Source organism: Salvelinus namaycush, chromosome 33 (genome assembly GCF_016432855.1).
Source record: "Salvelinus namaycush isolate Seneca chromosome 33, SaNama_1.0, whole genome shotgun sequence".
NCBI lineage: Eukaryota > Metazoa > Chordata > Actinopteri > Salmoniformes > Salmonidae > Salvelinus > Salvelinus namaycush.
The window spans coordinates 14,867,739-14,881,218 of NC_052339.1; the positions used below are offsets into that span (position 1 = coordinate 14,867,739).

The 13,480-nt window shown below is 41.4% G+C and overlaps 1 protein-coding gene across 1 annotated transcript; it reads left to right on the plus strand.

Annotated features, from left to right (window-relative positions):
- Window positions 1-5,908: 5,908 nt before the first annotated feature.
- On the plus strand, window positions 5,909-11,927 carry cnbd1 (cyclic nucleotide binding domain containing 1). The gene is made up of 4 exons (XM_038973335.1): window positions 5,909-6,165; window positions 6,290-6,357; window positions 6,544-6,603; window positions 11,525-11,927. The coding sequence occupies exons 1-4, from the start codon at window positions 6,057-6,059 to the stop codon at window positions 11,639-11,641; spliced, it is 354 nt and encodes a 117-aa protein (XP_038829263.1). The 5' UTR covers window positions 5,909-6,056; the 3' UTR covers window positions 11,642-11,927.
- Window positions 11,928-13,480: the final 1,553 nt, after the last annotated feature.

A 13,480-nucleotide genomic window follows, 5' to 3' on the forward strand; every position in this document is an offset into this window, starting at 1 on the left:
AACCACCAAAATATATTAATTTTTTCACTAACCTTCTCAGAATTCTTCAGATGACAGTCCTGTAACATCATATTACACAATGCATATAGAGTTTGTTCGAAAATGTGCATATTTAGCGGCACAAATCGTGCTTATACAATGAAAATAGTGTCCAAATACTCAAGCAATCTGTCCGGCGCCATCTTGGAAAGGCCCCTATTCTTATCGAAAACTATTCATAAACTTGACTAAAAAAATACAGGTTGGACAGCAATTGAAAGACAAATTAGTTCTTAATGCAATCGCTGAATTACATTTTTAAAATTAACGTTACTGCGCAATGCAGGGTGCGATAAAGCAAGGCTACACTGCAAGTAATGGCGTCTTATGCATTTTACTTTTTCCAACAGAACAATGAATTATCAGCATAAATAGTTCTTACTTTTGGATGAACTCCCATCAGAATCTTGGGAAAGGTGTCCTTTGTCCAAAATAATCGTTGCTAGGTTGGAGAACGTCGTCTTCAACGTTGCAATTAGCAGTAAACAATAGCCATGTGGGCCAGAGATACCCAACTTCCTACAACGTCACGAAAATAAATACCCGAAAATCGCAATATACTGACATAAACTGATATAATTCGGTTTAAAATAACAACATTACGATGTCTTTAACACCTATATCCGGCTCTGTTTTTATTCGATATAACTAGGAGCTAAAACAAGAGCTTCTAACATGACATGCCAAGACCCTCCCTGCGTCAGAGCGAAAAGTGGAAAGATGGGACATTTCGGTTCCAAGCAATTTATAACCTTTGGGAACTACGTAGAAACTCCATTTCAAGTCTCCCTATTCGCTGACACCCAGGGGAAGGCGTATGCAGTGCATCTCAACCAATAGAGGACAGGCAAATTAATACACAGGTCTCAGAACAGCCAGCAAAATTCTGCATTCTGACATACACATAGGAAAATTGCTCTAAGTCGAGTTCTGTTTCACCCACAGATATAATTCAAACGGTTTTAGAAACTAGAGAGTGTTTTCTATCCAATAGTAATAATAATATGCATATTGTACGAGCAAGAATTGAGTACGAGGCCTTTTTGAAATGGGCACCTTTTATCTGGCTACTCAATACTGCCCCTTGAGCCCAAAGAGGTTAATGACTCCAACCTAAGTGTATGTAAACTTCTGACTTCAACTGTATAAGAAATCCCGCTACGAACACCGACAAGCCATCAAACAGTCAATACAGAACTAAGATCAAATCCTACTAAGTTGGTTCTGACACTCGTTGGATGTGGCAGGGCTTGCAAACTATCATTGATTACAAAGAGAAACCCAGCCACGAGCTTCCTAGTGACACGAGCCTACCAGACGGGCTAAATGCCTTCTATTCTTGCTTCGAGGCAAGCGACACTGAACCATGCATGAGAGCACCAGCTGTTCCGGACGACTGTGAGATCTCCGTAGCCAATGTGGGTAAGACCTTTAAACAGGTTAACATTCACAAGGCCGCAAGGCAGATTACCAGGACTAGCTGCCTAGTGTCTTCATTGACATTTTCAACCTCTCCCTGATTGTCTGCAATACCTACATGTTTCTAGCAGACTGCAACAGTCCTTGTGCCCAAGAATGCCAAGGTAACCTGTCTACATTTTTTTATTTAACCATTATTTTAGCAGGTAAGTTGACTGAGAATACATTCTCATTTACAGCAGCAACCTGGGGAATAGTTACAAAGGAGAGAAGGGGGATGAATATCACCCCGTAGCACTGCTTTGAAAGGCTGGTCATGGCTTACATCAACCCCATCATCCCAGACACCCCGGACCCACCCAAATTCGCATACTGCCCCAACAGATCCACAGATGATGCAATCTCTCTTGCACTCCACACTACCCTCTCCCACCTGGACAAAAGGAACACCTTTTTGAGAAAGCTGTTCATTGACTACAGCTCAGCGTTCAACATCATAGTGTCTTCCAAGCTCATCACTAAGCTCAGGACCCCGGGACTGAACACCTCCCTCTGCAACTGGATCCTGAATTTCCTGACGGGCCGACCCCAGGTAATGAGGGTAAGCAACAACACATCCGCCACACTTACCCTCAACACGGGGGCCCCTCAGGGATGCGTGCTTAGTCCCCTCCTGTATTCCTGTTCACCCAAGACTGCATGGCCACAAACGACTCCACAGCCATCATTAAGTTTGCTAACGACACAACGGTGGTTGGCCTGATCACCGACGATGTTGAGACCGCCTATATGGAGGAAGTCAGTGACCTGGCAGTGTGGTGCCAGGACAACAACCTCTCCCTCAACATCAGCAAGACAAAGGAGCTGATCGTGGACTACAGGAAATGGAGGGCAGAGCACGCCCCCATCCACATCACTAAGGAATTATTAATTAGGGCCGATTTCAAGTTTTCATAACAATCGGTACCGGCATTTTTTGACACCGATTATGGCCGATTTACATTGCACTCCACGAGGAGACTGCGTGGCAGGCTGACTACCTGTTATGTGAGTGCAGCAAGGAGCCAAGGTAAGGTGCTAGCTAGCGTTAAACTTATCTTATATAAAACAATCAATCTTAATATAATCACTAGTTAACTACACATGGTTGATGATATTACTAGTTTATCTAGCTTGTCCTGTGTTGCATATAATCGATGCGGTGCCTGTTAATTTTTCATTGAATCACAGCCTACTTCGCCAAACGGGTGATTTAACTTCCTATGGCTGCATCCCGCTAACGGGATCGATATGACAACAGCCAGTGAAAGTGCAGGGCGCCAAATTCAAACAACAGAAATCTCATAATTAAAATTCCTCAAACATACATGTGTCTTATATCATTTTAAAGGTAATCTTGTTGTTAATCCCACCAAAGTGTCCGGTTTCAAATATGCTTTTCAGCGAAAGCACTACAAACGATTATGTTAGGTCACCACCAAACCACAATAAGCACAGCCATTTTTCCAGCGAAATATAGCAGTCACAAAAAGCAGAAATAGAGATACAATTAATCATTAACCTTTGATGATCTTCATCAGATGACACTCATAGGACTTCATGTTACACAATACATGCATGTTTTGTTTGATAAAGTTCATATTTATATCAAAAAATCTTAGTTTACATTGGCGCGTTACATTCACTAGTTCCAAAAACATCAGGTGATTTTGCATAGCCACATCGTTTCAACAGAAATACTCATCATAAATGTAGATGATAATACAAGTTATACACATGGAATTATAGATATACCTCTCCTTAATGCAACCGCTGTGTCAGATTTCAAAAAATAATTACGGAAAAAGCAAACCATGCAATAATCTGAGACGGAGCTCAGAACAATAGCCAAATTAGCCACCATGTTGGACTCAACAGAAACCAGAAAATACATGATAAATGTTTCCTTACCTTTGATGAACTTCATCAGAATGCAGTCCTAGGAATCCCAGGTCCACAATAAATGCTTGATTTATTCAATAATGTCCGTTATTTATGTCCAATTAGCTACTTTGGTTAGCGCGTTTGGTAAACAATTCCAAAGTCACAAAGCGCGTCCACTATAACGTGACGAAATGTCCAAAAGTTCCATAACAGTCAGTAGAAACATGTCAAACGATGTATTGAATCAATCTTAAGAATGTTGTTAACATACATCTTGAATAACGTTCCAACCGGAGAATTACATTGACTTCAGTTGAGATATGGAACGGAGCTGCCTATCACGTGAACGCGCGTGTTCAATGCGTGGTCACCTCATGGCAGTGATTACTCATTCCTGTCTCCTTCGGCCCCCCTTCACATTAGAGTCATCAGACTAAGTTCTATTGACTGTTGACATCCATGACATCCAAACTCATCCATGTCTCGCTGTAATTTCATTGGGAGCTTGGTTGAAAATCTAGCAGCCTCAGAAAAAATCCAAACAGGAAGTGGAACTTCTCAGGTTTTTGCCTGCCATATGAGTTCTGTTATACTCACAGACATAATTCAAACAGTTTTAGAAACTTCAGAGTGTTTTCTATCCAATACTAATAATAATATGCATATATTAGCAACTATGACTGAGGAGCAGGCCGTTTACTCTGGGCACCTCTGTGCACCTTTCATCCAAGCTACTCAATACTGCCCCTGCAGCCATAAGAAGTTAACAAGCGCATTCGGGAAAAAAGCACTGTCGTTGCACCAATGTGTACCTAACCATGAACATCAATGCCTTTCTTAAAATCAATACACAAGTATATATTTTTAAACCTGCATATTTAGTTAATATTGCCTGCTAACATGAATTTCTTTTAACTAGGGAAATTGTGTCACTTCTCTTGCATTCTGTGCAAGCAGAGTCAGGCTATATACAGCAGTTTGGGCCGCCTGGCTCGTTGCGAACTGTGTGAAGACCATTTCTTCCTAACAACGACTGTAATTAATTTGCCAGAATTGTACATAATTATGACATAACATTGAAGGTTGTGCAATGTAACAGCAATATTTAGACTTATGGATGCCACCCGTTAGATAAAATACGTAACGGTTCAGTAATTCACTGAAAGAATAAACGTTTTGTTTTCTAAATGATAGTTTCCGGATTTGACCATATTAATGACCTAAGGCTCGTATTTCTGTGTGTTATTATATTATAATTAAGTTTATGATTTGATAGAGCAGTCTGACTGAGCGGTGGTAGGCAGCAGCAGGATCGTAAGCATTGTGTCAATGGTATATGAAATACAAATGGTATAGAGAGAAATAGTCCCATAATAACTACAACCTAACATTTCTTACCTGGGAATATTGAAGACTCATGTTAAAAGGAACCACCAGCTTTCATATGTTCTGAGCAAGGAACTTGAAAGTTTGCTTTTTTACATGGCACATATTACACTTTTACTTTCTTCTCCAACACTTTGTTTTTGCATTATTTAAACCAAACATGTTTCATTATTTATTTGAGACTAAATGGATTTTATTGATGTATTATATTAAGTTAAAATAAGTGTTCATTCAGTATTGTTGTAAATGTAAAAATCGGCCGATTAATAGGTATCGGCTTTTTTTGGTCCTCCAATAATTGCTATCGGTATCAGCGTTGAAAAATCATAATCGGTCGACCTCTAATCTGCATTGACCCTTTTTGCGCTAACTCTTTTGACTCCTCACATACGCTGCTGCTACTGTTTATAATCTATCCTGTTGCCTAATCACTTTATCCCTACCTATATATGTTTATCTACCTTAATTACCTTATACCACTGCACATCAACTCGGTACATATCCTGTGTATATAGCCAAGTTATCGTCACTCAGTGTGTATTTATTCCCCATGTTATAAATTTTCTCTCTGCATTGTTGGGAAGGGCCGTAAGTAAAATGTCACTGTTAGTCTATACCTGTTGTTTTCAAAGCATGTAATGAATAACATTTTGATTTGAGTACAGAACATACTTACAAGGTCTCTGTTACACACACCGACCCACACTACTCACGTACTGTATGCTGGTTCATAACCTCATCCATCCTATGATAAAGGAGCCCACACTCTGACCTGAAGAAGCAGAACAACATTACTTGATCTGAGTAGGCATGCAGGTAGAGAACTTATTTCCCTATTTCCTCCTCTTTTTCCTTCTCTATTCTTTCTGTAGTACTGGTGAAGGAAGGTAAGGTGTGTCCCTTTGTGGCCTACATCCGAGAGGGGGAGTGTAACATCCTCCAGGACATTAACTCACTGATGAGGACCCCACAGGAGAAGGTGTCAGTCTGCGCACACACATCACACTGTAACAGTAGGCCTTCCTCCAGGCTGCTGCATGTTCCCTGTTTGATTAAAAACCACTTCGTCTAAATCAAGGAGTGAAAGAGCAGGACTTGATTTGAATATTAATTACATGGTTAAGACTGATTACCATAATTGTGTTACATTTTATACCGAGAAATGGGAATATTAATTCCAGGAACATGTCATTTGTGATAATGATTGGGCCTTGGCTATTTTTCCTTCATTGGTTGTTGATTTCCAGGGCAGCAGGATAAAGTTTGTTGTCGTGGGGAAGCTCGGACCAATGGAATCGTTCGGTGAGGTGAGCATCCTGCTTGATCAGCCCTCCCCCTGCAGCATCGTCACGGCGACAGAGGTGCAAGTAGGGATCCTCCAACCAGATGCTCTGAAAGGTTAGTCACATGTTCTTATATCATATCTGGTAGCCTATACAATCTCCTGTTGGATGTTTGAAAGGAAATAAAAACTGAGTTGATTACTGTGCGTTAATTTGATTTATGTTCATATTTTGATTAGGACTTGATTCAGTGACATCGGCACTGATGTTACAAACAGCACAGCCGACTTACGGGAAGTTGAGTCAGGTACTGCAGTCAATTTGTCCAACATATTAACTTTACATTATTCACCCTTTCCCTTTACCCTGATACTATTGTGTTATAGAACAAGTGGAAAAGCACTGGTTCGAATAGTGAATAATATTCTGTTGCATTCACCTAGAATACGGTTGACCACTTGGTTCTGTATGACTTGTCCCTGTCTTATTCCAGGAAGAGATTAACAAGGAGTACATCAGACAAGAGCGGCACAAGGAATGGGACCACATAAAGGTGTAGTGTATAGTCCGTCAGTAAAGCATATTGTTACAGTACTTTCTTTCCTTTTCTCACTAATGAGCCTTTTCATTCTACTAAGCCTTTTCACATTACAGAGCTGTACAACACTGGCCTGATTATGCATCCACCAGAGTTTCTGGACCCGTGCTGTGAAGGACAATGTGAATGGAAAATAACAAGCCAGCACAGTACGGTTCGGCTCAGTAGTGTGAAAAGGGTCTCTCTCTGTCTTAGGCTCTTATGGAATACCCAGCACAGTACGTTATAATCCCTGTGCCTTGTCCAAACCCAGAACACAAACACAACGTTTCTTCTGAGAATCAGCAGCCATGCAGCCAGCCCTAACTAATTCCCAGGCCTGAGTGCCAATGTCTGCCTTTGTTCTCAACCAACAGTGTGTGTGTGTGTGTGTGTGTGTGTGTATATATTTGCGCATGTTCGCTTGTGTATGCGGGTATGCGTGCCAGTTTCCCATAGATGATTACACCACTGTGTAGCTCTGCTCTGTTATTGCCATGGCAAAATCCTTACTTGGAAGGAAATTCATTATGGACGCTGGCTAACTGGCTAACCGGTCCAGTGCAGTCCTCTCTGAGGTACCTTTCTACAGCTACAGCTTGTGTATCTCCCACGTAATAAAGACAGACGGACAGGCCGGCCAACCTCCCTTTCTCTGGCTGCTTGTTTCACAGGAATATAACCTTTCAGACCCTTCCCATGTAGTTCTGGGTTGTAGGCCAATAGAAAGGGTCTCTTTGTGCATTTTGTCAGGAACACTATACAGTTTGTCTGTCAGGAGGCTAAAGTGATCATCAGCCCCAGCTGTCTGCCTCTGTCATGGTTTGGTTTGGTTTAGTGTGTGTGGTCTGGATCTGGGTCTCGCTGCCAAGCTTTCTCGGCTGAACAGACAGGAGGCGTTGGAGGTTGGGAGCCCCGGCCTGTTGGGGTGTGGTGGGAACCGACATGCAGTGTCCCACGGCCAATGAGAGAGGAGGATCTTGACCGATGAAAGCCTCACAAAGCAAACCGTTACCGTAACAATCAACTGTCATAAACAGTGTTCTGATAGTGACATAGAGCTCAGTGGGGGCAGGGTGTTGAGTGTTGTCATCCTAGCTAACACATAGAGACAAAGACAGACAGGTGTAGCTAGTTGTTTCAAACAGTATGTTGTTGTACAGTATATGGTCAGCTGTTCTGCACTAGTATGAATCGGCCCGTTGTTCTACAGGGAGGCCGCTGTAGCACCACTGTAGCTTCTCTCTTATATGCAGCCTTTTCCTGATCCCAGATCTGCTTGTGCTGTATTTCCAAGATCATGGGAGTTATCTATACAACCCATCAGGTTAATGCAGCCTCTCTCTGCATGGAGCCAGATACGTCTCCTTCTCATGTTAAATGCCTTTTGAACTGTGGTTCATGCCAGTTCATGCCGTTTAAAAGACATTTAAAGCTCCAGTGTCAGTGCTTGCTTGTATGTCATGCTTGTTTATCGCAATTACGCAGTCTGACAAATGGACACTGATGAACCTAAACAGAAACAAAAGATATGTGTCTATTGAAACCTTTCGTTCTTGCTACGTCTGATGGCATTTTCCATCTGCCATCGCTAAATGGTGTTAGATCATTTACGATCTGTAGCAGGAGCACAGAGCTGGAAAAACGACTGTAGCCTCTCTTTGATTGAGACGGGCAGTTATTATGCCTGTTTGATTGCTAATCTTACTGTTGAGCTGACGAATGACAACAGTCACAGCGTTTGTTTGCTGTCAGGCTTTATTTTTCAGCTCCAGAATAAGGACAGATTTGTTTGTTTATGCTCTCATATGGAGAACCCAGAGTGGCTATGATTAATAGGACTGTGAGTGTTCACGTTTCTGACGCAACACCCCATTTTTAGCCAAACATCGGAACTCTTTTTTTTGCCTTTGAAATAGATTTAGGAGTTAAGAGTTTCCAAAGTATTGGGACAAGGGTGAATCACCTATAAATGATGTGTTATTCCTATGTTATGCTCAGTAATCTAGGCTGAGTGTGTGTAATTTTGGGCGGTGGAGTTTTACATCAGACGGTAGGTTCTAAATATGGGTTGGAGAAGAGGTTCTGTGTCCTCCTGGTTTATTTAGACTCTGGTCACTCTTACTACAGACATCTACAGACATGAATGTTGGTGTGGTGGGGGAAAAAACGCAAACAGACAGACAGTGACTATTATTCCTTACTTGTGTAACCTTGTCTGAGACCTAATGACTTGAATTAGCTCCCCGAGTCACAAACAGACAGCGTTTGAAACACACTGTACTCCTAGGTAACAAAGATAGTGAACAATGCTCACTTGATGAGTAACCTTGCTTGAGACCTGAAGACTTCTATTAGCCCCCGGAGCTAACGCCCAGTTTTTGGCTCAGATCGCTAAACAGTCTTGAGGTACACTACCATGATTGCAAGTGTCATGCCCTTGAGAATATGGACGGATCACTCAAAAAAGAAATGACTTAGAAATTTCACCAGACAACGACAAAATGTTCATCAGCTTTTCCTTTCAGAATGTGCCAATTTACATTTTCTTATTAAAGGTTTTGAGTCCCTTAAAATATCACTCAATCCACACAAAAGAAAAAATCCTAACAAATACATGATTGTCTAATAGGAAAATAATAATGAGCAAAGCCTTTTGTTCAAGAAATTCTTAACATTCCCCAAAATAACAAGTTCTAACCGTTATGTGATTGTTTCATACTGAGGAACTGCATGAATTAATTTCTCAGACAGAACCATCTGAATTGAACCAATCAATATCTGACCAGACTGAATACAGAGCACCAGTTTGCAAGAGAGTGTTTGGGCAAGATAAAATTCTGCAGCGGAATATGAAAATGGTCCTGATGTTACATCTTAGCCACACTGATATGTAGGATGATGATGATTGTGTTGAATGCTTCACTTATAACCAGTGCTATATAGTGGGAGAGTGTGTGGGTGTGTGTGTGTGTGGCGTGTGTGTCGAGCAAGAGAAAAGGTGTCAGAAAGACAAAATTCATCCACAGACAGAATGCATTCACTTTAATCATTGCAAACTTTAAACATGATGGCCCTTTGAAAATGTGTGTTCATAAACAAATTGATATTGATCTGTGATTTGTGTGCTCACACATCTGTTTAGACTGCAGCCCAAATAAAGGCTTCACAGAGTTCAAGTAACAGCCACATCTCAGCATCAACTGTTCAGAGGAGACTGCGTGAATCAGGCCTTCAGGGTCGAATTGCTGCAAAGAAACCACTACTAAAGGACACCAATAAGACGAAGAGACTTGCTTGGGCCAAGAAACACGAGCAATGGACTTTAGACAGGTGGAAATCTGTCCTTTGGTCTGATGAGTCCAAATTCCAACCGCCGTGTCTTTGTGAGACGCAGGGTAGGTGAATGGATGATCTCCACATGTGTGGTTCCCGCCATGAAGCATGGAGGAGGAGATGTGATGGTGGGGGGGGTGCTTTCCTGGTGATACTGTCAGAGATTTATTTACAATTCAAGGCACACTTAACCAGCATGGCTACCACAACATTTTGCAGCGATACGCCATCCCATCTGGTTTGTGCTTAGTGGGACTATCATTTGTTTTTCAACAGGACAATGACCCAACACACCTCCAGGCTGTGTAAGGGCTATTTGACAAAGATGGAGAGTGATGGAGTGCTGCATCAGATGACCTGGCCTCCACAATCACCAAACCTCAACCCAACTGAAATGGTTTGGGATGAGATGGATCGCAGGATGAAGGAAAAGCAGCCAACAAGTGCTCAGCATATGTGGGAACTCCTTCAAAACTGTTGGAAAAGCATTCCAGGTGAAGCTGGTTGAGAGCATGCAAAGCTGTCATCAAGGCAAAGTGTGGCTCCTTTGAAGAATCTGAAATATAAAATATATGTTGATTTGTTTAACACTTGTTTTGTTTACTACATGATTCCATATGTGTTATTTCATAGTTGTGATGTCTTCACTATTATTCTACAATGTAGATAATAGTAAAAATAAAGAAAAACTCTTGAATGAATAGGTGTGTCCAAACTTTTGACTGGTACTCTATGATTGGTTATCTGTTTCCTATAATCAGACCCATGTTGTGTGGGATGCCAAAGACCAATGTAATAACGCTCCATTGATTGGTGCTTCTGATCTTTAGCACTGGGCATACAGTGTGATATACTGGCAGGAGGCACAAAGTATGTGAGGATGGCTGAAGGGTGGTCCGTAGGGGCCCTAGGCTCCCCGTCCGGAAGTTGGAGAATTTTAGTATTTTTCAAACACGTGAAATAGCCTTTTTGCTGCTATCTACAGCCATAATCATTATGCTTAATTCTATGTAAAAAATGTTTTTCTGCAGATTTTTCTGCATATCGAAGCATACCTCTTGAGCTCTCCTTCTGACTGGTGGTTATTTTCTTAAAGAAATAAAATATGCTTCTCTGCTAAAATCTGGGTAAAAGATTCAAAGGAATTTGAGTGTTATTTGTACATTTAGTTATTGATTGCTTTTCTAAAGTCTACCAACCTTGCCAGCAGGCATGTCAGCTAAGATAGACAAGCTAGCTACTCTAACTAGATTGATTGCCTGAAATGGCTTCTTGTTAGCTATTTATAAGGTTGGGAAATTTGGAAACCATCTGGGCTAGCTAAAGCCAACTTCCTAAAATTGCTAAGTCGCTAGTAGTATTACAGAAGGAAAACAAATGTGTAATTACAATTTGTATTATTATAATATTGTTTTTTTTACTGGACAATTCTGAGGGAGCACGTACCCCTGTGCCCCTTATGGGCATGACGCCTCTGTACTGCAATGCAGTGTGACATCCCGTAATGCTCATCATAAGTGTGTATTTTAATCTCATGTTTTGTCTCTTATTTCCTCCACAGAAGAGAGTGTTGTCTGATGCCCTGCTCTACAACGGGATCCAGCAGGGGAACGGGAAGTGGACCTTCACTAGGGGAGGTGGAAGAAGATCTGTGGACAAGAGCAGCCCCTTCCAATAAACACAGCACACACACAAACACCCCAGCGTGTACTGCCTGCTTTGACTCCAGATGTTACAACAACAACGCAAGAAAACACAGGAACTGACATTGCCAAACCCTAATTTGCTGTTTAAAAGTATAACTCCAGTCCCATGCTCCAATCCAACTTCTGACACCACACCCTCCAATATCCCGCCACATACACTTTTGTTCTCTGCCTGTATCTTTGGACTCAACGTACAGTGACCACTCCAGATGTACACTAATATAGCATCAAAGAAAATAAACTGTTATTCTCCCCAGCTTTCACTCTCACTCAAAGCCTTTCAAATAAGAGGCAGTTATTGTCAATCAGCTAGCAGCTTTCACTGCAGTGCTTCCTATATTCCTGCCAGGGCCAGAGGAACTCTGAGGACAGTGACACATCATGTTGTCTTTCACCCACTTAGTATAACCTAACCAGACATGTCCTACGTGTGCAAGTACAGAGCCTGACCCAGCCCAAAACAACCCACCCTAACCATACACCCCCAACACAGGCCAAAACAACACAGCCTTATTGGATCTTATACTTGTGTGAAACAGTGTTGGGTAAGACATGCAACAAGTCTGCAATGACATACAGAGCCCAACACAACATCTTGTTGCGCAGACACTGTGAATACTGTAGAGAACTGAAAACAATTCTTTATGAAAGAGAAAATACTGAACCGTATTGTAGAGAAACTGAAATGACATTTGACCGTATAATTAGTTTTATGTCTAAATATTTGGGTCGAGACATAGACTTTTTAGATTGCTGGAATCTGTATGGAAACAGAAACACAGACCTTAAAATACATGGTGTTTGTTTAGATTTGAGACCATAACTGACCTTGACAGAGACTGTTTCACATTCCCAAAGGAAAATAGCTCTTTATTGCTTCTTTGTATATATTTTTGTTTTCTCCTCAGATGACAGTTCTGTACTGAAATGACCTACTGAAATTGTCCCTCAGTCTGGAGAATGATTTGAGATGAGAATGGGCTTGAAACAAGCTGTGGTAAATGATATGGTTTTATTGTAGCAAATATTGTATCATCTCCTCGTCTGCATAAGCCTAATTTGATTAAATGTTTTTGTGCGTGTGTGTTATGGAAATTTTACCTGAATAGAAATACATTTAGCAATTTTGTCTCTATTCATTGGTTAATATTTTATCCCCGCCAAAAGTGTTCCTTCATGTTAGCAGAGATTTCAGAAACTCAAACAAATAGCTAATTTCAAAGATGAGTGAGGCTCTTAACCCTTAACATTGACACAAGTAAGATGAATTATGCTTTCAAGTGGTTTTGTCCACACACATAAGCGCGTGCACACACGGTCATTTCACACAGTCCAAGAGCTGCTTTCAATACAATGTTTGGGAGGTTAGGTTGGTGAGGTGAGATGTTTTCCCTCAAGGTGCAGGGGGAAATGACAAAGCTGTTTCCTTTGTTTGAACAGGGCCCCGTGAGAATGTAGTCCAAGGCTAGAGAAGAGGTGTTGCATGTGTCTCCAAGGCGAGAGGAGAGGTGGCACTAGGTGTGGTGTGACACAGTCACGGTAGGGGGTGTTATTAGGAAACGAGGTGATGAAGCCTGAAATATCCCATTCACTTCCCATGACCTCACAACAGGACATGCTATCCCACACAACCCTTCACTGGACTCCTGGGCATTTCACCACGTGTATATAAAAATGTTAATAGCCACGCATTGTGGAGTTTTCATTTAGCTTTCTCTTATCTGTAAAATAACAGAATACTTGTCAGATAATTGATTGGTCAGATCAGATGATTATTCCAAAAATGACTGGTGCATATCTTGTTCAATTAC